Source organism: Polypterus senegalus, chromosome 8 (assembly GCF_016835505.1).
Source record: "Polypterus senegalus isolate Bchr_013 chromosome 8, ASM1683550v1, whole genome shotgun sequence".
NCBI lineage: Eukaryota > Metazoa > Chordata > Cladistia > Polypteriformes > Polypteridae > Polypterus > Polypterus senegalus.
Genome location: NC_053161.1, coordinates 142,583,026 through 142,609,568, shown reverse-complemented (window position 1 = coordinate 142,609,568; position 26,543 = coordinate 142,583,026). Strand labels below are relative to the sequence as shown.

At 38.7% G+C, this 26,543-nt stretch overlaps 1 protein-coding gene across 4 annotated transcripts in view; it reads right to left on the bottom strand.

Moving 5' to 3' along the window:
- Positions 1-1,361: 1,361 nt before the first annotated feature.
- The window catches only part of tmtc1 (transmembrane O-mannosyltransferase targeting cadherins 1), a 570,135-nt gene continuing 544,953 nt past the window's right edge, over positions 1,362-26,543 (bottom strand). For all 4 annotated transcript variants that reach the window (XM_039761862.1, XM_039761863.1, XM_039761865.1 and 1 more), the window contains 4 exons: positions 24,639-24,776; positions 20,622-20,744; positions 10,971-11,048; positions 1,362-8,070 (listed from right to left, as the gene is read on the bottom strand). In XM_039761862.1, the coding sequence (XP_039617796.1) occupies positions 7,924-8,070; positions 10,971-11,048; positions 20,622-20,744; positions 24,639-24,776 (486 nt within the window). In that variant the 3' untranslated portion in view covers positions 1,362-7,923. The remainder of the gene's footprint in view (positions 8,071-10,970; positions 11,049-20,621; positions 20,745-24,638; positions 24,777-26,543) is intronic.

Below are 26,543 nucleotides of genomic sequence, written 5' to 3'. Positions count from 1 at the left end.
ACATTTCGGCTTTTGTGTTTACGTCATGTTATAGTGCGAATTCTACGCACGGCGTTATACATGAGGCCCCTGGTCACCCCAAAGGCATATCCTCTGGTGACTGGTTCCTAATTTATTTCCAGGTGCCAACCTCTGTGCTCAGGCCGTGTCGTTGGGTTAGATGAGAGCCTGACCGGGTGCTGGTTTACCCTGCTGTGAGATAAAAAGAAAGGTGGCAGTTTAGTACTTAGCTAAATGGAGGGAGGAGGTCAAGTGCAGCGAGAGATAGCCTCATGGCAGCAGTGTGAGAGGTTGGAGAGCTGCATAGAGAGAGTGCTTTGTGTGTGGAGGTGGCAGTTTGAATGTGAGAGGGGTATTGGGCCAACACACCTGTCCTTGATAGGTGCCTGCACCCTGGCAGTGCTATATCACCTGCGGAAGGAGAGCAACAAGTGAGGTGGCAGTTATGCGAGACAATGCGAGAGCCTGGAGCAAGTTCAGGAGGATTTGTTACTCCATGAGAAAGGAGCTGTAGTTAATAGATTGAATGTAGCAGTGTGAACTTGACAGTGTGTGAGCCTATGGGTGGGGTTGGGGAGTTGACCAGCCTGGACTGACTGCACACATCCTGCAAGGATTTTTAAAAAACTGCAAGGCCTAGAGAGGGCTCAGCCTCTGTTGGTGTGCTGCATGTAAAGACTGAAGTTTGGCAACCTTCTGCTCACTCTGTGGAAGAAGGGGATGCAGTATGCAGAGGTTAAGGCCTCTGATTATTATTAAGGTGGATGCAAGAACCCAGGAAGGGCCGGTGCTGCAATTGCTGCAGAGAATTCGGTTTGGCTGCTTGTAGACCTCTGAAATTCTCAGAGGGGAAAGAATATGGCAGTGCCTGCAAAACAAAGTCCTCCAAAAGTCCTGATTTGGCACGAGGTCAGTGGTTGGACAGATGATTCATAGCCACGTCAGACCAGATTTTCTTCTTAGTGCTACTTCTGCACTGTACCGGGGCAGGCTGCTGGAGGCAGGCTTTGATCCGAGGGGAATAGAAAAGAAATTCAGAAAGACACGCTGCTAAAATGGGCTGCACTTATGTCTGTTTCTTTAGCACAGAAGGTTCCAGCAATTCATGTAAAATAAGCCAACATTTGGAAAAGTCATGTTTAACAAACAAAGCAAAAATAAACACTCTAAAATGAAAGATCTTCTATTGAAAACATTACATTTAAGCAGGAAAGAATTTCTTTTAAAAAGTAAGTCCTTAAAAGGTCAGTCTCCCAGGTGCGTGAATGTCAGATTGCCTCAGTCTGCACTTGTGGTTGGACACACTTCTGTGACAGCTACCTACACGACCTCATGGAAGAACCTCAAGTAAGTCAGATTTTATTATCAACAAGGAAAATTTTAATAGTAAGAACATGTCTGCTCCAATTTCACAACCCTTCACCAGCTAATGACACACTCAATAGGCTGGTCAGTGCCAAGTTGAACACTAACATTGGTCATATACAGAAGTATAAAATTACATTTATACACAGGGAAAATATACATTGTCACATTAGCAAATTTATTTTTTAACAAAAAGTAAAAGTGTGAAAACTATGCAATCATTTTCTTTGACTCCATATTGTACTTTGCTGATGCATGTTCTGTTCTTTGGCTGGTAGGGTGTAATAATCAATAGTGAATTATTTTATATGTGACGCACGGTTTTGACCATCCATTACCTAGAGAAACACAGTGACACATTTCGATAAAAATAATATATGGGTAAGTAAGCCCACACTGTTTAGAGGCCACTGCCTAGAGATAGTCCGCATAATCAGACGCATTACTCATGGCAGGCACCATTTAGAGACAAGGGGAGAGAAGCTCCATTACTTGTAGGAGTACCTGGGTAGTCGTTTACTGCGGTTGTAACCCTTGCCATGCAGCATGTTGCCATTAAACTGACAGCTCTCCATCATTGACTTTGTGGGTGACTACAATTCAGATCACTGTCTCAATTAGACAAGGCTAGGCCTGCTAGAATAAAAGAAAAAACAGAAAATCAATGATTTCGTTTTCATTTATACATGCCACCGTATTGTCTGCTTTGAAATAATCTTCACACTCTTGGAAATTTTTGTGTTCTCCATCATTAAAATTGAAAGCTTGTTACTGTGTGTTTTTGTCTCTTAAAAAAAGTAATAGAGAATTAAAAAGTGTCTAAGTCCTTCCACTCAACTCAAACACACAAAATAAGTTGCATCTGCTTGTGCCCAATTCCTAGTAGTTCAGCTGATTCTGTTTATCCCACATGAGGCTTCAGGCTCTTTTTTTGTCTCATGTTCTGCCCGGCTGTCATACTGAGGGCTGTGGTTCCAAATGAATCTCGTGGTAAATGTGGGGATAAAATATCCAGGGTAGGGAGCTGGATTGATAGGCCCTGTAGTTTCTGACAGTCTCTCATAAAACCTACAACCTGAGCCCACTGAGTTTCCTAAGGCAGCTCAGGTCCCATGGCATTGGCAGAACAGATTTTGATTGCTTAGCAACGTACCAGAGACATGATGTTGTCTAAACTGCTGGCTATCACAAGCAGGTGTCGCATCCTTTGCAGCGGCACCCTGGTCAACCTCCACAACACTTTCAGTACACGGCTGATTGTATCAGAGGTCAGTGTTTTGTGAACATCTATTAAGAGATTATGAACTTCAATACCCAGTAGTGGCTGTTTCTGGAATTATGACTTTTAAAATTGGTACACTTGGAATAGACCAACAACTGTGGACCTTCTGAAGAGGCCTACAATTAGTTAACAAACCATGGACTGCCTGGGGTTGAGACAGGTTGGTTAGGTATGGCAGCAAGAAGGAAGTAAGTGCTGAAGAAATCTGAGGCACTGGGGCCAGTAGTGGTGGCTGTGAACGGAGGCCACTGTCCATTCTGCGTGTGTTCACTGCACTTTCTCTAACTCCTTTGGATCTGTCATACGACATTCCAAAACAGAGCATGTTACGTCGATAGGCAACCGTAAATTGGTCCATTTTGGGTGAGTGTTCACTGTTATGGATTGATACTCCATCAAATCATGTCTGTGTTGTCTGTCCTTGAACGTTCATGTGTGTGAAGACAGTGAAACCTCCCTTTGGACTGCTACATGATGGCAACTGTTCTAGTGCAGGCCACATGGGTCAGCTGAACAATTTGGCATGACATCTTTATAAAGACATTCTTTTCAGACCATTTGTCACTGAAATGATTCATTTTCCTTTGAAGACACTGTGACAGACATTTCTGCTAGTTAACTTGCAACCTGAATTTTAAATGTGATTTCCTCTCTAGTACCACTATGCCACTACGTATTTATTGTTTTATCTCTGTTTTTATTTTGTTTTGTCTTTGTTAAATATTTTATGTAGCACTTTGAGATTTACTACTAATGTAAAGTGCCTTATAAATAAAATGAATTATTATTTCAAGTAAAAGTTTGTACAACAACTGTACAAAAGTACAACAACTGCAGATTTTGTGTTTTTGAGCAAAAAATCTTAAATATCTGAGCTTACTCATTTGGAATAATAAAAATACCAGAGTGAACTCAGGGTAGCATATGCTTAATGATTATTTATCTTGTCTCAATGTTAATAAATTTGGAGGATCTGAACGGACTTAAACACATTTGTGATATGAATTAAGGATATGGCGTGATATGGTTAGATAAGAGTGTCCAGAAGTGAAGGTTGGAGAGTACTTCTTGTTGGCCCTGCAACAGTCTGAAAGCCCATCTAGTGTTGGATCCTGCTTTGCACAAACAGTTTCTGGGAGAGCAGCCATTTTTCAATCAAATAAACAGCTTTGGAAAATAAAGGAAGCAATGCAGGTTCACTTGTAAGCACGTCTTCTTGGTAGCACTAAAAATCTGATTACTTAGCATTGGTACAATACACCATCCTTGGTGCTGAAGAGCTATTTCACCAAAATGACCTGGAAATGCACTGTTTGTTTTTTAGAATTACAGTAAGCAATGTTAGAGCCACTTTTATGATCCCATTGAAGGGAACACAAAGAGAAAGAGGAGGTCACTTTAAGGAAGTAAACCGTCGCCTTGACTGAACCGAGCATCGTCACAAAAAAGTGATAATCAGAATACATGCTTCCTATTTCTGTCCAGTCTGCCAGCTGTTCTAATTTTATGACTATAATTTCCCATTTACAAACAAAAGTTGACATTTTTACTGAAGAAAACCAGTGTAACCCACAACTGGCTACAGTACCTCTGTATTTGTAATGTGTCTTCATCCTGTCTTTGCAGTGACCTGGCCGCCCTTCTTTATTCTCCGCACCAGTTAAGAGTTCCTCCGGGGCTGTGCCAGGTGCTGCAAGGCCACCTGAAGAAGGGAATGTCCTCAAAGTGCCCTTTTCAATATGTTTGTTGCAGGTTTTAATTATTTTTGCAGTGATGCTTAGTCCCGCCAGTGTGGCCTATTTGCTTTGACCACTGAATATAAATGGCCAATTCATTCCCTATCACTGAACCTAGGGTGACAGTTTTTAAATTTCTGTGTAATCCCAATAATACAATTCTTTGGGATGGTGGTCTCTGTGAGGGTTATGTATAGAATAAAGCTTGCTCAAATCTGATGTACTTTAAATGGATAGAACATGCCATCCGCCTCTGGCCTTTTTGATGCCCACTGTATCAGTCTTTTAAAAGTCTGGCCCTGAATGTTGGGTGACAGTTCATTTCTGAATGTCCGTGACACATGGAATCTCCACAGTTCCCTTACTTGTTCTGTAAAAGGTGGTATTCCTGGGTGCCTCACTGGTGGACTTGTTTAATTTTTAAATGCTACTGAAACAAAGCTATTTTCAGCTTCACTGATTCCTTGGTTTTCCTTTGATTTCCTTGCTTCAGAATGTAATTTTTAGCCAAAGTGCAGGGGAAAGTGTAATTGAAAGAGTGCGTCCATTTGTCTCATGATGAAACAATGAGAGGTGATTTCCTCCAGTGGTGAAATTCCTCCAAAGGTATTTCCACATTAAGTTCATCGTTTAAATGGGCATTTACAACAGATGGTTGAATCTGAAGTCTGAGGAAGGCAAAAGCCTAGTGTTCTATGCCAACAAATCGGAAGGTGAGGAAGACAGGATGACTGAATTTAATAATAAATAATTATTTAAATTTATATAGCGCTTTTCTCACTACTCAAAGTGCTCTCTGCACAGGGAGGACCCACAACATGAACCCATGATCTCTTTACTGCGAGGCAGCAGCACTACTCTCTGTCCAGCTGTCTACTCTTTGGCATCATGATCAACAACGATGCATTGAAATACATAACTCCATTTTATTTAATGGAAAAAAAACAAACTGGCTTACCTGATCTAGCCTTATCCCTGTTACAGTGCCATTGGTTCAGCAACACTCTCAATGCCTGACACCTTGTGGGGCGAAAACAAACCTTATGAAAAACTCCAGTATAATTAGCTCTACAGTGTCCACCGTACTCCTCATCACATAATGCTTCTCAAGCCCTCTTAATCCAGCTCTGGGTTGAGGGTCTATAGTACGACTGGTCTTATTCAGCTCGAGTTGAATTATTTACTCAGTCATTCAGTGTGTGAACCCTTAAATTTCCATACAGGGTCATGGAGCTCTGGCGTTTGATCCTAGACATGATTCAGAGGACAGTGGATCATACAATAAAGCCATGTAAGATACATTTTTTGACACTAATGTCTAGCTTTTATTTATTTATGGATAGCCGCAATCAACTGTAGTGGAAGTAAAAAGTCACATAGGTTTAAGTCACTAAAACACACCTTTTAATGCCTGTCCTAAAACTCCAGTAAGAAAATCCATGTATAATACAATGCAATGTCAGAATTTTGTTTTTAATCAGATGGATATTTTAGAGTCTCTCTATCTATTAGTGTTGTCTTTTACCAAGAGAGGCCAGGCTTTGCTGTCTGCCTTGGAACAGAGCAGCTGTCACGAACAATCAGTTTCATGTACACATCTAATGAGGTCTTACAAAAAGAGGACAGGCAAAGCTTTCTCCATGGAATATCAAATCTGTGGTGAAGGACTCTGTCTCGGCATCTGTCTAACAAAAGGGCCTGGCACTGTCTTGTGCTTGTGATGAAATGCCGCCATACCAGTAGTGATCACTTTCCACTGGGGTGATATGATGTAGCCAAACATCGCTACTAAAGGCAATGCAAAGATAATTAATGCACAATAAATGATAACAAATCAAACTGCATTCTCAACACACTAATCCATTTATCAGGGATGGCTGTGTATGGAAAGTAAATGGAGTTGTGTAAAAAGGGGATACATTGTCCCTCCAAAATATTATAAAAAAGAACTTCTTATACATACTTTTATGACTTGTTTTTTTTCTATCTCTAGTATTTCCTTTGCCTATTCCCTTCTAAACCTTCCCTCTTTACAGGTGGTCGGGCAACACTTTCCTAGGCACCATCTGCACTAAACGTCCTTTCTAGCTGAATATGTCAAGAACAAAACCATGCAGAGCTTTCCACATCCATATCAACCTGCAGACAAAAGCAAAATGAAACTGCCAGAGGACTGGACCATACAGGGAGTCCGCTACCATTTCTTTTCCTTCGTTATTGTTTCAATTTCAATTCTGCACTACATAACCCAAGATGCACTTGGGCAGCTTGGCAATGTGGGTGCCAGAAGGATGCAAAAGGGGTTAAGAACTCGTCACAAAAATTAACTTTGTTCTGCATCGCTGCTTCTGAGGTTAGGAGTTATCAGTATTTTGCTTTGCAGTTTTGGACATACTGCTGTCCACTATGTTACATACTGTATAATTAATAAACAATTTATAAAAACAATATCAAATTTAATTTTATAAATTAACATAAATAGGTAAACAGAGATACCATGATTTAGTGCATGATTATTTTACATAATCTCTGCATGCTAATATAAGATTTCAAATAAAAATATAGATTTATCAGTGTAAAAATAAATACAATATTTACAAATCAATTTTGACAAAAAAAAATCTAAACTCTTCATGGAGTAGGAAGTGCTGGAATGCTGCAACACAAACATAACAAACCCTTCTCCGCTGAAACATGACGGTGTCATCAGCACGTTCACTGTGCATTTTGAGGCCTGCTTCCCGTGGTTATGCTGAAGCCATTAGGCTCCGTAATGCAGGTAGCTTTGGAAGGAACAAGGCACAGAGAGGTGAGGGAAGCGAGGATTTGCCGTGCCTCACCGCAGAAGGTACTCGACAGATAGCTTGTGCCTTTGTATTCGGATACAGATCTGCTAATAACGTGCTTTCTAAACAAATTGTCTAAGTGTATCTAAAAGCTCTAATGCAAGGAGAATAATTAAAAACAGTTTCTAAGCAAAATGATATCAATAAATAACCAAAAATAAATGTGCTGTACTAATAAAGTGAAGTCCCACACAAACTCGAAATCACAGTATAACGACAGTGCCATTTCACACTCCCAAATACACTTGGGCTGGAAATTTACAAAATCCACAAATGATCAACAAGTTTACCCCCTTTTGGAGACTCTTATTGGAACCAACGTATACCTTCTGTCAGGACAGTAATGCTATACTCTGTGAACTGGCATGCGTTAATGACATGTCCTCAGTGAGGGGTGACAGCACCCCCAGTCAGAAGTCACACGGGATGAGACAGCAATGAATTTATCCAAATAAGCTTATCAGCACTTGCCATTGATTTTCTTTCTGCTGATATAATCAGGACTGTTTGTCTGACACATTTCATGTCCTTATTGGTGATCTTGAACTGAAGCCATAGGTTTTTTTTTTAAGATACACCTTGTTAACATTTCATTCACAGACTTTGGTTGATCTAACCATCTCTTCAGAATGTGTGAACTTCCTACAGTCTGCATTCCTGCACGTTTTTCCTTCTTTGTTGAGGACTGATTTGGTCAAGCCAGTGGATGTTTCTCAACTTTGTTTCTTTGAATGCGTCTTTGTATGCGATCAAGTTTGGCCAGGTTTTCCTTAAGTAGCTTGCTGCCTGGAGTCAGCTGTAAAGCCTTCTCATAGTAAGTCCGAGCAGAATCATAGTCGCCCTGCAAACAAAAGACACCATTTACTCACAAAGCAATATGGAAACAAAAGCTGCCAGACTGCTCATCACTGCCAGTTACTTTGCTTTTAAAATATTGTGATGACAAGAAACTGTACAGTAAATGTCAGATATGAATTCATATTAGTAGTTAACATTTGACATACATTGAAAGAAGTGATCTCAAATACGGTTATTTTTAACTACAGGGCATTCTTCACAACCCCGCTTAGACGTAAGGAGTACAACTGAAGCTTGTGTGACCACAGCTTAATGCACAGAGTGGCTTCTGAAGAAAAGAAGACGTTTTCCCAGCATGTGATGCTGTTTTTCAGGTAAGGAAGACAGAAACTTGAAGGTAAGGTCGTTATACTCAATATAGCATCGTAGACTGGTGACATGTTTCATATTGTTTAGCACACGGGTGTTGAACTCCGGTCCTCGAGGGCCGCAGTGGCTGCATGTTTTCATTCTAACCATCTTCTTCATTAGTGAGCCGTTTTTACTGCTAATTAACTACTTTTGCCTTCATTTTAATTAACATGACTCAGGCCCCATAGCTGTTTCTTTTTCCTTAAGTAGCAGCCAAACAATAATGAGACACAAAACAAGCCACCATATGACCACCTCACCGGTGCCCATCACACAATATCTGAAAATAAAGAAAGGTGAAGGTCTCAGTAAAGTTGATCTCTCAGGTCACCAAAACATTTTGACGGTGCTCTTAGAACAGAAAAACAACAGTTTTTGAAATGTGTGCTGTGGCAGAATGCGAGCATCAACAAGCCACTGAATTAAATAACGGGTTTAATTAACAGCTTCTCATTAAGAGACTGGTTGGAATGAAATTGGTTGGAGTTTGAAATCCCAGTTTAGCTGGTCATCTGTCAGCTCGTTTCGCGTTTCATTTCTGTTTGGCTGTCATTTTATGAGGAAAGGAATCAATTCAGAGGACTGAATACTTAAAAACAGGGCTATTGAAATGAAGGAAAAAGGAGTTAATTAGCAGTGAAAACTGGACACTGATTAGGAAAAGGGGTAGAATGAAAACCTGTAGCCACTGCGGCCCTCCAGGCCCGGAGTTCGACACCCCTGGTTTAGCACATGCAAATAAAAAATCCACTGTACATGTTACAGTAATGCAACTACAAACCTATAAGCAGACAGGTGTGGTATTTGCTAAACTCACATTTATTTGCTTGAAATACACTTTTATCCAAAGCAACTTACAAAACAGGTAATTTGGCAATGGTAGCGAGTTATAAATTGGCAGAAGGAGAGTGGGAAAGTACAAAATAAAGGGATCGACAAAGAAAGAATTAACTGGAAAAGAAGAGCACCCTGAAAGAAACCTCTGGACTCTGGCTAAAGTGATTAATCAGCCCCTAAATCAACTGAAAGCAAATTTAAAAGATATTGTATTTCTAATAATATGGCTAGGGCTAAAAACAGCATACAAATTCTAAGATCCCTGATATCACGTACTTTCAATAAGATTCAGAGAAAATACAGTCCTTTTTATCTTTAAAAAATATAACATTTTATTCTTTGTTAATGAAATGAAATCCTTAAAGGCAGTGTTATTTCAGATATATGCAGTGTTTGGCAAATATGTTTTTCCATATTATTTAAATGTTTATACTACTGTAGGGCACATTTCAGTGGTGCTTAAAAACACACCTTCAATAGAGTGTTAATAGTGACTGAAGAGACAACAATCTAAAAAAAAGCACATTGATCATAAAAAAAGGGTTCATCCAAAAGCGCATATGTGAAAGTGCATGCATACTGGAACTTGACAGTCTCCCTCTAGAATAACAGTGCTTAGTCCACAGTACAGCAAATATTACAGCCATTTGTGCACATCATCCAGTGTAGGATCACTACAGGGTGAACAATGCGAGTGCAGGCCCTCTGATGTCACATACAGTATGAGCACAGCCAGAGAACACTGAGTGAACAACAAAGCAGAAGGGAATCATGGGAAAAACGGCAATATGATATTATAATAACAACACAAATGAGTGACAATGCAAAGGCAGCCTTCTATGAAAAAAATGTAAGAGGATACAGAAGACTAAATATAAATATACTGATCAAAGAATATTGAATTATTTAAGAATATGAAATTGAATATAAAAGAACTGAACTAAACTGAAATGATCTACATTTTTAATATTAGAAATTTCTGCAAGAGGGGGAAAAAGACAAAAATAAAACTATGTAAGTAATAGTCTAAGTCTTGAGCCATAATATCAGCATGATTAAGTCCTGCATGTATTACAGCAATATATTGAATATTCATCTAGCAGCAGGTGTTCTTGGCTGCTTCTTGTATTTTCCCTCAGGTAAAATATTATTTACTTCCCTTTTTAAAATGATAAGCAGATTACTGCTAACAAGTATTACTAGGAAGTGAAAATCCAGTTAGCTGTCTGCATCTTCTTGGCAAAATGTCTGTATTATTAGAAGGATAGCAGGTGTCTCAATGGAATAAAAAAAATACTCCATGTCGCCAGATATTAGAGGAATTTTAAAGAGGGCTTAAGTGCTGCAGGTCTGTCATCCCAAACGGAATCGATGAGGAAATGACACCTTAAAATAAGTGTGCATTTATTCAGAAGAGACAGATCATCCGTCACCGTTGCAAATGACTACATGGAGCTGGCCTGTGGCCTGGGAAGCTTACAGTACTTGTCATTAATTTTATCAGATAACTGGAAACCTCTTTCTTTACTTGGAATATTTCAGTGAGGCAAAACCACATTTCAGTTTTAAAGATTCTTAAATCTCTTAAGAGTTGAGGTGTAGCAATAAAACAGAGGCTTAGCTTTATTATATATTTTGTTTCTATTAATAATATTTATTTATTATTTATATAATATATATTTTTATTGTCTTCACCTTGATGTGTTGAATCCCTCCCATATTCATCCAGGCTTGAGACTGATCAGGATTCAGTTCCACTGCCAGTTTGTAGCTCTAAAAAATTGAAAAGAATATATGAATGCATATGAGGAGAACAAAGCAATTGAAAAGCCAGCTGACTTTGTCATAAAAATGTTGGTTTACGTGGAGGTCTAAGGGCTGCCAGCCTTTCTCAGTTCCAGGCCCAGAGTACGGTGTGATCAGCCGAGCTACAGAACTGACCCACAGTGACATGTTTTTTTTTTCTCATCTTTTATATTGCACTGCACTGCTTTCATGTGCTTTTCATTAAGAATGACAACATCATTAGTGTATATCAATGGCAATAAATGAATATGCTATATAGATATTACATTGAGAAAAATACCTGCTAGGATTTGTAACTGTTCCATTGCTTATTTAAAATTTCCCTTACCTAATATGCGAGTCTCCTAGGAATGAAGTATTCACATGGCATGGATGACCAAGGGGCTGCACCTACCTTTTGATGCTGTCTCTGGGACAAGACCTAAGGCACTGAACAATTCTAAACGTCAGAGAGTCTGGACCCCTATTGTTTCACATGGGCTTCTCGCTTTTGCCAATATTAAACGAACCTACCCAGGGCAGAGTTGTGGCAAGATGCAGTCTATGGCAGCAAGCACTGGGTTCAAGGCAGAAATAATCTCTGGACAGGGCAAGAGTCCATCACAGAGTGAACACACACACACACACACGCGCACACACACACACACGCACAAGGGCCAATTTAGCAACACAACCTTCATGTCTTTGGTATCCTATTGTTGGTTAAGATCCTATGGGGTGGGTATTAGTTAAAGTATAAGAAGTCACATTTCTTTAGGTGTGTAAAAGAGTCAAGAATAAAATATGCTACATAGTGCCTTGCTTCTCTTTACTTGACTGGTTCTTCTTCTTTCAGTCTGCCTGTTATGAAGTATTGTATGTGATGAATATTTTCTACTGTACAATCACTCATATAAAAGGATGCAAAGTGCTCACCCCCTGCACGTCCTTAGTGACAATGCATCTCAGTCTCACCTTAGACAGTCATGGTGGACTTGTGTGCAGCCTCAGCTCCAGTTCAGTATAATCAGTCAAACTGGCATCGGTACAATCACAACACCAACAAAAACTTTACTGCCATTACAATTCCTTCCTGACGAATTGTCACTGCACAGTTTGGTAGATCAGCTGCACCAGCAGGCTGACCAGTCTCCTCAGTCTTTCCACCACTTGTGGTGAACTGAAGGATTTTTAGAAACATATTTAATTGCGTTAATGTACCAGTTAAACACATGCTTTACTAAAATGTGTTTAAATGGTCCTCTAGGTCATAAAATTTATCATCATCATTATCCTCCTCAAGATCACTTATTTTACTGAAAAAGGATAATGTGGCCAAAAGTTTTCTGTCAGAGGTAGGAGACAGATAATAATACTTAGAATTTAGTTTTGACACTGGCAAGACTTTTTACTATTGCATAGGGCTATGCACACCATTAGGATTTGTGGATATCAGAGTCTTAACTTGCTCTGTTATTTTTACACACAGTTTTACTCTTCTGAGTTGTTGCCCCTTGGAATTTTATAATTACCTATCCTATATATAAAATGTAAAAAAATGAAGAGTCGGGGGCATAGGGGGTTTGGTAAACCTCTTGGTCTTTTCGTGCAGTGATCAGGGAGTGTATCAAATTGAGTAGATAAAAAGATGATATTGTTCTTGGGCATTCCAAAGAAAAAGAGTTCAGCACAATACATTAGGGGCTAAAGTCTCTGATGCTCCCCAAAGATGCCACTGCATGGGACAATGCAAAATGTTTATGAGTCATGCAATAGTAAGTTATTGCATTGCAGATTTATTGTGTTAATTCTTCTTTGTATTGTAACCTTTATAACCCATTTTTCATTATTTGTTGAATACAATAGCTACTGGAAATGTTTTAAGTGTGAACTTATTTATGTATGAGGATTTTTTTTGCACAATTGCCTCTACAGTTTTTTTGTGCACACTTCTAGAATCTGCCCTTTAATTTCTGTTTCATTTATCCTCAGTCCAGTTGCACCATATCCATGTCCCAGTCTGCATAACCTCAGAAACACCAGTCATCCCAATTGCAAAACAAGCTGAGTGAAAGAGGCTATTCTATAGTGTCTACAATGGGAATTGTATTGCGTACTTCTGTTTCTACTTGAAGAGACACCTTCTGTTTCTCACTCCAGTAGAAATATGTAATATCACACTGATCTAAAAAACAAAAAACAAGGAATTTACATTTTGCATTTTGTACAGTGCCTGAGCTATTTCTGAACAGGTGTGTATACTACCCAGGGGCACCCTGTCATTTTATGTTTCTAATAAAATGAATGCTCTACAAAGCTTTTGAGTTTTCTGAATGCTTAACTGGCACTCAGGTATACAGGAAGCTTTAGCTGGCCATGGTTTTTCTTTTTTCTTACTAAACACCTACTTAAATAGGCAACACAGGAATCGGAATACTTTTATTACACTTTGCACCAATTGCAAAAAAGTTCTTAAAAAATAAACAAAATCACCTACACGAAGTCCATTTTTTGCATTGCCTGCTGATACATATACTGTATGTCACAGTGATAATTTAATTTAGAGTTAATAATGTAGGGATTTAAAGACAAAGAATAAAGCACAATGGAGTTTCACACACACACACACCACACACACACACACACACACACTATGAGCAAATGAAGGTTAAGAGGAGATTTAATTATTTATTTTAAAATGAGTTAATCAAGAAAACGGTGACACAGCTGGAAATGTGTTCATGGTAAATTTCGCACAGACCTTAGGAAGATTTTGTTTGCACAGAGAACCGTAGACCCGTGTAATAAAGCTACCCAGTAGCTTGATACACAGCAGGACTTTAGGGACTTTCAAAACTGGACTTGATGATATTTTGGAAAAATTAAGTGGATAGGATTAGGCAGCTTTGTTAGGGATGAAGGGCGTGTTCTTGTTAAATTTATTTCTAATGTTCATATATTTTTTTTAACACAACTTCACAATATTCTACATACGATATAAAGTATGTACAAAGATTTAAAATACTCTACCTAAATTCACCATTTAGTGATTTATTAGTTGACAGTGCATTTCTATAAAGTCAGTTCTAAAATTCACGTATAGGGATTGAGATGACACTTCCTCTTTATTTATGTTATGGCAGTAAAGACACCAATGCCCTGCCAAGAGGCTTGGCCTTTTCTTTACCAGATCTTTGTGCAATCAAAGCCTTTCTTGACAACAGCTAATTTTCATCATCATCATCATTCCTGGTTTAACAGCTATTTTCCAATTTTCCCCAGGTTAGCCAGTTTCTCCAAAACTTCTTCCTCCACCCTCTGCAGATCCTGGACATCCTTTGAGGTGAGACCCATTCTTACTCTAATCTCTAACACCACATCCAACAACATCATCTTCTGCCTTCCTCTGAGCCTCATCTCCTTCAATTCCATCTTAATGCACCTCTTCATGCAGACATCATCTGCCTTTCTCTCCACCTGCTTTTGTGGAGGTCTCACTTAAAACAGAGGCGATTCTTTTGTCTTCTGCACTGTAGCAGTTCTACTAGCAATTCTCTAGTTCTTTAACTTTTTGATCTGTGAACCCAAATTAGAAAATTAGTACTGTACTGGGAACCAAGAAGATGACTACTATTATAATGATTCTCCTTCCTCAGATTACCCTTTCAGATGACACCCTTTCGCCATTAGTCATGGTCAGGAATCTTGGCGTGACTCTAGAGTCTTCACTTTCATTTACTGAACATATACCTTCAAAAAAGGCAGTCCTGTCATTTCTTTCTTCATAATAATCGGATAAATTGATCTGTCCCCACTAGTTATGCCACACAACTCCTTGTTTAGGCACTAGTTATCTCTCAGCTGGAATATTACAAACCTGTCCTGGTGGGACTTCCTTCAGCTACAATCAGATCTACAGAGTTCCCTCCAGAATGTAGCTGCTTGGGTGGTGTTCTCACCCTTCATAAAACTCTGAAGATCGGCATATCCTTGTCCCGCACTGGTTATTTTCATTTTGACATGTCAATCTGCTACAATCTCTCTACCTCACAAGCTCATCTGTCAGTTCCTCCTCTTTGTCCCTTTCTTATATGCATCTTTGATGTCAGTTGTCTTAGAATGACTGCTTAATAGATTGTGAGATAGGAGATTAGGAAAACATATTTTCATGCCACAGATGCGAAAGCTCTGCATGCTGCGTAAATGGCATTGTTTCACATACTGCTGTAATAAAAATTATGATGAACACTGACAGGCATATCACTCTGTACAGAATTCACACTTGGATGAATGTTTGTAATTTCACTGCACAATCATGTGTGACCCATCACAAACATTCATGACCCATTGCTTAAAGAAACACTGCTCTGGTATGTCAAAAAGGATGGACGAAAGTTTGAAGTCTATAGTGTGTTAGAGAAAAGAAGAATGAACAGATGAACACAAGGTCCTTTAAAACTACTGTTTACTTCTGGTGCCAAAATTCCTGAAACCATACTGTTTTAAAAATGAGTTTTTCAGTATTAGCATACTGTGCAGTCCTACTGTGGATATGCTTCAAATGCAGTGGATAGCGAAAAGTGGAAAGTTTCCATGCTGTGACTGAAATTTCAGCTTTTGTTGATGCAAAGACTGAAATACAAATCACGTCCGACCCTTTTTTGTATCTACTAAGATGTTGTGTGAAATGCAAAGATCCTGGAAACAAAGTGGTTATAACCTTATTTCAGTTCAAGCAATGCCATGCAGTTATAACTTTTCAAATGTAGCAGGTGCCTTATGGACTAGTGCTGCTGCTTCCTTACAGGTGCCTAAGCTGGAGTATCTGGTTGTTTTCTCTAACCAGCTTGAACTTAGTTTTCTGATCTAAATTATGCAAATGTTATGGAAAGATGTACATTTTAAAATTTTATTGCATCTCTTCAAAATATTTTAATGGCTGTTTTATTTTATCTATGGCCTCTACTTTGGTTTTACAGTACTTAAAATCTTGCTTACAAAATTCTTTAATGAATTACAACAGACAAACATTTCAAGTGATATACAGTGGGAGAAAAAATTATTTGATCCCCTGCTGAATTTCTAAGTTTGCTCGCTTACCAAGAAATGAACGGTTTTTAATTTGAATGGAGAGAAACAGAATATCAACCAAAAATATAGAAAAAACACATTACATAAAAATTTTAAATTGATTTGCATGTCATTCGAGTAAATTAAGTATTTGATCCCCTACAACCCAGCCAGAATTCTGGCTCCCACAGATTGTCTGTGTGCCCATGTGGCACACATTACAATCCATCACTTACAGATACTCCTGAACTCAGCTCGCTATGTGTAAAAAGCACACCTGTCCACAGAATCAATTTTTTCTATTCCAACCTCTCCACAACCATGGACAAGACCAAAGAGTTGTCAAATGATGTCAGGGACAAGATTGTAGACCTGCACATGGGTAGAATGGGCTACAAGACCATTAAGACAATCAGCAAGAAGCTTGGTGAGAAGGTGACCACTATAGGTGTGATTATTCTATCAATCACCCTCAGCCTAGAGCTCCATGCAAGATCTTGCCTCATGGGGTGAGGACAATCATGAGAAAGGTGGGGGATCAGCCCAAAACTACACGGGAGGAGATTAGTAATGATATCAAGGTAGCTGGGACCACAGTCACCAAGATTGAAATTTTGCAGTGTCCGCAAGGTCTCCCTGCTTAAGAAGGTACATGTACAGGCCCATCTAAGTTTGCCAATGAACATCTAAATGATTCAGAGAAGGTCTGGGAGAAAGTACTGTGGTCAGATGAAACCAAAATCGAGCTCTATGGCATTAACTCAACCCTCCGTGTTTGAAGGAAGAGAAATGCTGAGAATGACCCAAAGAACAACATCCCCACAGTCAAGCACAAAGGTGGAAATATTATGCTAAGGGTACTGGATGACTTCACCGCATTGAGGGGTCAATGGACAGAGCCATGTACTGAAAAATTGTGGACGAGAACCCCCTTCCTTCAGCCCAAACACTGAAGATGGATCTGGATGGGACTTCCAGCATGACAATGACCCAAAATGGCCTAGCCAGTCTCCGGACCTCAATCTTATAGAAAATCTGTGGAGCAAGCTGAAGCTTCGAGTTGCCAAGCTTCGGTGGACAGGTGTGCTTTATACATATAATGGGTTGAGTTTAGGTGTGTCTGATTGATTGATTGTAATATGTGCCACATGGGCACACAGCCAATCTGTGGAAGACAGAATTCTGGCTGGGTTGTAGGGAATTTAAATACTCATTTTTCTCAATGACATGCAAATCAGTTTATAACTTTTATGTAATGTGTTTTTTCTGGATTTTTGGTTGATATTCTGTCTCTCTCCGTTAAAATGAAACTACCATACAAATTACAGAATGATCACTTCTTTATAAGTGAGCAAACTTACAAATTCAGAAGGAGATCAAATAATTATTTCCCCTATTCTAATCTAATTAGGTCTTACAAATGTTTAATAAATCCCGTGAACTCTAGAAGTGATGGCTGACACATTTTACTTCATAAAGTTTGGGGTGGAACATTCCTATTGTGTGTAATGCTATAGCAGTTGGACCCCCTGAATCCCAGGCTGGGGAATCATCTATGTGCTGTTTGCATGTTTCCTTCTGTGACTCCCAGGTCTATAAACAGTATAAATACTTACTATTAGTTTAGTGGTCCTGTAATTGGCTCATATCCCATGCACAACTTACAGCCACTGATACCAGAAGGATTTTAGCAATTCATGATCCAGCATTTCAAAAAAATATATCCTGAAAATAGACTAAAGTCTTGAAAAATACAATATGTGAAGTTTTTAGCTTATGAAAGTTAAGTTATGAGTTTGTATACAGTATTTTGGTGACTCAAAACCACTGCAGTTGGTTGGGATTTTTATTCACTTAGGCCAGTGGTCGGCAAAACCGCGACTCGCGAGCCGCATGTGGCTCTTTAGCTACTTGAGTGCGGCTCTGCCATGAATCGATTTCGACTACGTGCGGGCAAGCGGGGTGTCAGTCGGGTTGACGTAGCGCAATCGGGCGTGGGATATGTGGTGCGGAGGAGGCACACGCGACTAACGCACGAGTTGAGCGAGAGCGAGCCAGTCACAGTTTGTCTGTCAGTGTGTATTGTGGTCAGTGCCAGGCGTGCCGATAAGTCACACGCGAGCGACGACCTCAATGTACCTTAAGTGCATTAAGCTACTTGTATCTTTCAACCAGCTGCAGATCTCACAGGTATTTTTGGCATCAATTTAATAAGTTTTTTAACTTTGTGTTGCTGCTTTTATTGTTATAAAACGAAACGTCTTTTTAGGTGCCACCTATTTGACATGGCTTCAAAGAAGAAGCAAAGAAAAACGGAAGACGAAAACCGTGAATTTAAAGTTGAATGGACCGAATTGTTCGCGTTTATACAAAACTCAAATGGCCTTCCGACGTGTCTTATTTGTCAAGAAAAATTGCCGCATAACAAGAAATCAAATTTGGAGAGACACTTTACAACTAAACACGCGTCATTTGGCAGTAAATATCCTGCCGGTGATGCGAGGAAGAAAGCAGTTGAGGAACTTCAGAAGAGTCAAGAAAAATCAAGTTCTGTATTTAATTATTTGGCGCAATCTTCCAATAATGTTAATATTGGAAGCTTTATTGTTAGTCAAGAGATTGCTAAGAGAGGCAAACCATACACAGACGGTGAGTACATTAAAAGTTGTTTTACAAATGCATCCGAAGAGCTTTTCCGGGATTTTAAGAACAAGGCAGAAATTCTTAAAAAAAATTAAAGAGTTACCACTGTCTGCTAAAACAGTAAAAGATAGGACAGTCAAAATGTCTTCAAATATAACCAATCAGCAAATCGAAGATCTTAAATTGGTTTCAGCTTTATCAATAGCTGTTGACGAGTCTTGTGACATAAATGACACAGCAAGTTTCACTTTTTGTCCGATTTATTTCGTCTACGGGTCCTAAAGAAGAACTTTTAGGATTATTGCCACTGAAATGTCAAACACATGGCGAGGATATTACAAATGCTGTCATTGAATGCATGGAGAAACATCATATTCCACTCGATAAAATTGTTTCAATTTCAACAGATGGGGCAAAAAGTATGACCGGAATGAGAAAAGATTTTGTTTCTATTTTGAAGGAAAAATCAATCATGAGATACTTGTTTACCATTGCATCATTCATCAAGAAGCGCTTTGTGCGCAGACATTTCCAGAAGAAATTTGCAATGTTATGGAATTGGTGATCAAGATTGTCAACACAATTGTAGCTAAAGCTCTTTATCATCGGCAATTTAAAGAATTTTTAGTTGAAATGGAGAGTGAGTACGCAGATCTTCTGCTGCATAATAAGGTACGTTGGCTTTCAAGAGGAAATATTTTAAAACGTTTCGCTTCCTTATTATTAGAAATGAAAGCATTTCTCCTTGAGAAGGGTGTTAACTATCCTGAACTAACGGACGATCAATGGATCCAAAAATTTTATTTCATGGTAGACGTTACATCTCATCTAAATACTCTTAATCGTAAACTACAAGAGAGAGGAAACACAATTTTTTCGATGTTGGAAGAAGTCATTTCATTCGAAAACAAATTATCCCTTTTTGCTCAAGATTTTGAAAGAGAAACATTAATTCATTTTCCAAGTCTGCTGAAACATCGCCAAGAAAATAACTCGGTAATTGACATTTACTATTTCAAAACAGCAATTTTAAATATGACGGAAGCTATTCTATTGAGGTTTCAGGAATTCAGAAATAGCATGGCTACGTTAGCCTTTGTTAAAAAAACTAACAGTGCTGACGTAACAGAATTTAATTTTTCTCTTTTTAATATTGACATTGGCGCTTTTGAAATGCAATTACTGGAGTTAAGAAACAAAGAATTATGGAGCTCGAAATTTGAACGCCTTAATGCTGATCTGGAAAAATTGGAGAAAAATAAATGTGATTTTAGTTCACAGCACAAGTGGTCTGCTTTGAAAGACCTGGAGAAGGAAGACGTGATAATTTTCAACACCTGGAATAGTATTCCTGACTCATATGATCAGTTAAAAAAACTAGCATTTGCTGTTCTTTCACTCTTTGGCTCTACATATTCATGCGAACAATCTTTTTCAAGCATGAACCTTATCAAAAGTACATTGAGAAATCGTCTTATTGATGAGAACCTGGAATCCTGCTTGTAATTAAAAAAAACGACATACAAACCTGACTTCTCCAAACTTTCCAAGGAAATGCAAGGTCATTGTTCACATTAAATGCATGTTTTGTCATATTTTTATTTTAATGTAAAAAATATTTTTTTGTCAATAAATAAAGATTATTATTATGATATCTGATTTTATTTAATGTTAGTAGCTAGTTCAAACTGATTCCTAAAAACATAGTTTTTGAAAAGAAATTTGGCTCTCAAAAGAAATCTTAATCGCTGTACTGCTGATCTTTGGCTCTTTTGACTAATGAGTTTGCCAACCACTTAGGCTACCACAGAGCACAAGAAAATAATCACAAGGAGAGTAAGACGCTACCTCAAAAGCCAAGTCAAGAAGGTTCATTTCCCTCAGCTGGTTTCCTTTTGAAAAGTACAACTCAGCCTTGACTTTGGTGTCTTTGTGGTTCACCAGTATAGCTTTTTCCAGGGCTTCCAATGCCTAAGTAAAAATAAACAGAATATGTACAAAATAATGCAACAAAAAAGACAAAGAGCAAATTGCAAGATGTCAAACTACCATATTCTTTATTAAAATAAAAAAGGGCCACAAATTCACAAAATAGAAAATACAGTAATAAAACTGTCTGCACCATACTAACAAAGACGGAAATTAAAATATAAGGAAAACTTGAACATATTCGGATTGAGAGATGTTAGGGGGTAGACACAGGTTTACATGAAGAGAACGGTTGTTGAATTTGATGTTTAGAGGAGCAAATAGCAAATGTTATGTGTAGCATGAAGTGACTTAGTGTTAGACTGCTGCAAGTGACAACAGAACCAAAGTCAAGAAATCCAGATCTACATCTGTTAGTAAGTTCAAGGTATGAGGCAGAAGAAGAAGAGTAGAAGAATTATGAGGAAAACATACTCCAAGATACTGCAGTGTCAAAGAAAACAAAGTCAAGGATTTTAAAGAAATTGCAGAAAAACAACTGTCAGAGAACAACTGATGTCAAGTAACACGTTTATAAAGACAGCACATGAAGCGCACTCCCTAGCACATGAAGGATTAAATGTATACTTATTACTTTCATTTACTGTGGCACTATTCAGTTCATTACATGCTAAGCATGTCCTTAACCTCTTCCTCAGCTGTCACCAGACGGTCGCAGTGTTTGCATGCGCAATTTTCTACCGATACCAGCAGGCAATGTCCTTGCGAAAAAATGATATCACTGTTTTCAACAATGGCCAAAGCATAGTAGCAGGAAAACCGCTCTTTTACCTCAGTAATCCAATGCTATATTTCACAGTGGGTATCAGAGGCTGTACTTTTTATTCATTACTCTTCTGGTACAACATTCTTTTATATATAATGGTATAACCAGATCAAAAGAGAATTCCATGTTGATAAATATAAAGGTAAAACACCAAAACTCTGGTTACTGAACTTTGATCAGGAGTGCCTGTTAATGGATATAGTTTTAGTGTATGTATTCGTGTATGTATGTATGTTTAATAAATGCATGGATGGTGATGTTCATATATGTATGCAATTTCTTTTACTGTGTTTATCCTTCTTTGTCTTTTTATATTCAAACTTCTGTCTATGTAAGTTTATTGTTGATGTACCAACCAAATGAATTTCCCTATATGGGATAATAAAGTTGAGTTGACAGTACAAGTAAACAGTTTAAAGGCAACCCCTGGGTTGCCTCCTGCTTTATGACTTGTTACTCTTATAATAGGCTTTGGCTCACAGCAGTCCTGTACTCATAAAATGGCACAAAAAAATGGGTGAGTATATGGGAACATACTGTATGTATGTATGTATTGTTGGTGGGTGTAGCTTCACAACTCCATGTTTTTGCAAACTGATCTAACAGCCTATCAAAGGGAGCAGCTGGGACTTGGCCACTCTGTCAAAACTCCATGATACTCTTCTGCTGTATTCATACCTCCTTACCTTGGTTTATTTCCACCTGTTCTCCTTCTCAGTGAATGATGGTCTCATGTTTCTTAACTTCATGCTTAATGTGTAGAGATGGGGTGCCCATTTATATCCAACCTTAGGTTCCATATATAAGCCACAGTGCATTTTGCTGATTCCTGATGTTGTTCCTCCATGGATCTCAAATAAACATAGTGGCTTGAAGGGCACTGCTTGACCTCCCTTAAAATTTTAGTTACCTGAAGTGAAGTGTACAGTATTCCCGCTTCTGATTTCCACTCATGGAGCTCTGGCTTTCATATAAATCTATATATATAAAATTCTTTTCGCGTTTGAAACGGAAATTACGTATGACCACACAAAACTGAAATTAAGTATGACCTCGGAACATATTATAATACAGGAACTAATCACTTCGTTTGTGGACGCCATTTTTATATAATCTTTATGAACTGTTATTATTTGTGTGAGAGTTTCTACTTTTTAACTGCGCCGAGCTGTAAACAATGTGAAGACGACACCGCCTTCAGCGGCGGGGGTCGTGAGAACAAAGTGGATGCTCTGAGGCACGGAATGTCGGGCTGCTCCATCAGGTCGAGAGCTTCGCAGTTTCAGGCAGCGTCATCACTTGTCACACTGTTTGTGACACTTCGAGTGCCCTGTCGGCTCCTGGGAGAGTAGAAATCATTGTGAAAGTGTGATTGGTGCCATTGAAGCAAAACTCTCTTTGTAAATTGTGCTTCATGACTGCTTACTGTCCCTTAAGGTGAGTTCAGGTCACTAAAACCCCGCAACATTCAAGGTTGCTTTTGTGATAAAATTCTTTTAAGAAGATGGAGGGTTTACATCTAAGAAGATGTACCGACCTCTTCATGTTAAGTTTTGGACTTGGGAATTGTTTGGACCTTCTGCCAGTTAAGCACAGAAGGGCAGCGTCCACATTTCTCAGAATAATTTTTCTCTTTAATCACAGGCACGTAGTGCAAGGTTGTCAGGCAGAAATTTGCAGGATCTAATAGAAAATGTCATTTCTACACCACAGCGGTCGTGTAGCGCCTTTCACAAGGGATCTGCTACCGAGAGATGATCCAAATACATTTAAGCTGCTGTTAGTGCTACTTACCTGTTGTGTTACAGCGCCTTTAAAATGTACTTTACCCGAAAGCACTCCAGTTCTGCTACATGTTAATGTTTTACTGTTTAATAATGTATATACTACATTTTATTTTCTTCCCTTGAGCGAAGCCACTGGGTAATCAGCTAGTTTGACTATAAAATAATGGAGTGGTGGTTCTTTCAACAAACTTTCTTTGTGTTTTGAGTTTTGTGTGTGTCAACTGGTACCACTTCTCTGAGTTATTTTGGTTTCTTATTGATTCTTTAAATTGTGTAAAATATTTGTTGAAATGGAGTTTTTGAATACAGTATAATCAAAAAGTACGGCTTATATTTTTCTACAAAAGTTTGTTGTAAGAACTGACTTGCAGTTACCCCCATACGCCTCACCTGAAACAAAATAAAATGCTAACACCACCATGGTTTATAGTGTTGTTGTGCTCACATCATGACATACAACTTTTCTACTAACTTTTAGAAGATTAATAAGTGAGGTCTGTTCCATCCTTAGAGTGCTATATTTTTAAAATTATGGACCTCTTGTGAATGACCCTTTTATATATGTAAGGATGAGTCTGTGTAGGAATAATACTCTCTGGTTTCGTAGATTTTCTCTATGCCTCAGTCTCCTGCTTTCCAGCGACTCTGCCCTTCATAAGTGTGTTTAGAAGATGGATGGATATTTAGAGAGGTTGCTGGTTTCCCTTAATAGGTCACTATGTTTATTACATCTTCTTTATCCTGGTTGGGGGCAGAGGAAGCAGGCAGAGCTCATCTCGACAATATCGATCACAAGGGCACAGAAGAGCAGGGCTAGGGTACAAAAACTCAAAGCCCTTCCTGATATCTTGAGTTCACAGACCAGCAATGTAGTATTCATCAATAGCATGTTGTAAATGCTCTTACGAGAGCAAATCCTACCCCGTGACAGGTTCAGTTTAAAGTTGACAGTAAACACGTTTGGCATATGGGAGGGAAAAAACAGGATATGCAAAGAAAATTTAACACATGCCTTTGGATAACCTGCAAACTCCACACAGTTAGGATTTGAACCCAAGGCACCAACCAGCCATGTGGTTTTGTAAAGCATACGGATGGCACAGAAATACTGTTGGCTGCATTTGCTGATGCCTGAAAACAAACCATGAATTAAAACCCAGTTCCTTTAAAACTTGCATTGATCTGGCACTCTTGTAAGCTGTAATTAAAACAAACAAAGCTATCTATGGGATGATGCCAAAAAAGCTGTTTGTGCAGAATGATGCAGCACTACATTATGTTATTTGGACTTTGGTAATTCTTAGAAAGTGTTATTTTTCATACCTCGCTGTGGCTCTCTCTTTTGTTGTAAACTGCAGATAAGAGACGATAACATTCAATACAATCCTTGTTTTTCGAGATGATGTCCTGGGTCATCTTTTCTGCTTCCTTTGTTTTGCCAGACATTGCTAAAACCTGGGCCTAAGATAAGAAAGAAAATTAACAGGATAACTGACAACTACAAAAAGTAAAATAATTACTTGATATATAAGTAATTTCTTCTCAATTGGGAGCTAACACATTCTATGCTGTCATACAGAAATGATGTGCCATTCTAGCTTTGACTTGCAGCCAGAAGGAGGAACGTCTGTTCACATTTGAAGGCTGAAGGTCCTCCATATTTAGTGTGAGGCAAGTGCCATCACCAGGCGGTGCACTCCACTATTTAAAAGTATTAAAATTCAGTTAGAAAAAGCATGTACTTTGCCTTTTCATGCAGGTTTGCACCGTGAAAGAGTTGGGAATCTGTCAGCCTGGGATAATGTATAAGAGGTGGACCAAGCTGAGAACCTTGGAAAAAAAAATTAAACTGACTTTACCAAGTAAGAACAAAATGAACCAAGAGTAGTAAGTTCTAGTGAGTCTAGAAAAGCATAGGAGGAGTGTGCAGTAGTAGTGAGGTCAAACAGAGAAAGTCGAAAGTGAAATACAGCCTTGGCATTAGAGAAGGGATCATTCATAATATGAACAACAGTCGCACTGGTGCTGAGTTAACTTGGGATCCCATGGAAAAAGAGAATCACAGAAATTATCAATTAGAGACAAATTATTTACAAGAATGTCAGACTGAAAAAGAAAATCTGAAATTAGGTAACCATTAGACAGAAAGACTTAAGGATTGTTTTTTTTCAAGGTAGTAACAGACAAGGATCAAACAACAGACTGAAAGTGCAGGCCATTGATGATCAAAATCAGTGTAAAAAACCCTAAATCTAAAATTCAAAATCTAAGACCCATGTTTCAGGATGTGGGTCTCGAGCTCCTGACTCTTCCTGTTTGCCATACTCAAAGTGACTCACCCGCCCTTTTTTTTTTTTTTCTTCAAATCCAACCAACCTCATTATATTGTCTGCATGCATAGTGGACTGGGAAGAATCTCAAAGAAATTGTTAAAAATGGAACAGAAGATGTGTATTTCCTCAAGATTTTTACCAAAACTACAAAAATTATTACCAGAACCAAAATGTGAAGATTAGGAACTGAACCAGCAAGGGGGAATCAGAATACCTAGCACAGGTTTAAAAGTGTGGGCTGGGGTGACATGACACACAGTGCATCAGGAGAGACATTCCTTAGCAATGGTGCAGCACAAACATAATGCTGAGACACTGAAATAGCAGTGTTATGCACTTAAAATTGATTTGCATATATTAATATGTTTCTCAAACTAAGGCCTTGTTCACACGGGCGTTAAGTTTTTGGATAAACAAACTTGCTCTGAATGTCCTAGACGTTTATGTTGCATTTTGTGGTGGCGATCGATTGACTTCTACACCGGCGTTCGTTGGTCTCTGTCTAACGCCAGCCTGCAGCCCAAATTGTAGTTTGTGTGTTAACCTGTGGAGGCAGTGTCAGGAACTGGATATGAAAGCCCTTGTCGTTTTATTTGAGGTGCCTCCTTTCAATATGGACCATTTTGCTATGTTAGATATTAATCTTCTTGTTTTAAAAATACTCGTAATATGGCGACGTAGGGAGAGAAAAAATCGCCGCTACTGGGTTCATCCTCTGACTGCACAACGTCGGGTTAAAGGAAGTTTTTTTGTGCTTAATGAAGAAATGCGAAAATTTCCGCGCAAGTTTTTTAATTACTGTCGGATGTCGGTTTCCACTTTTGATTGTCTGCTGCAGCTGGCGCAATGCCACATTGCACGCCGATCAACCAATATGCGACTTGGTGTTAGCCCC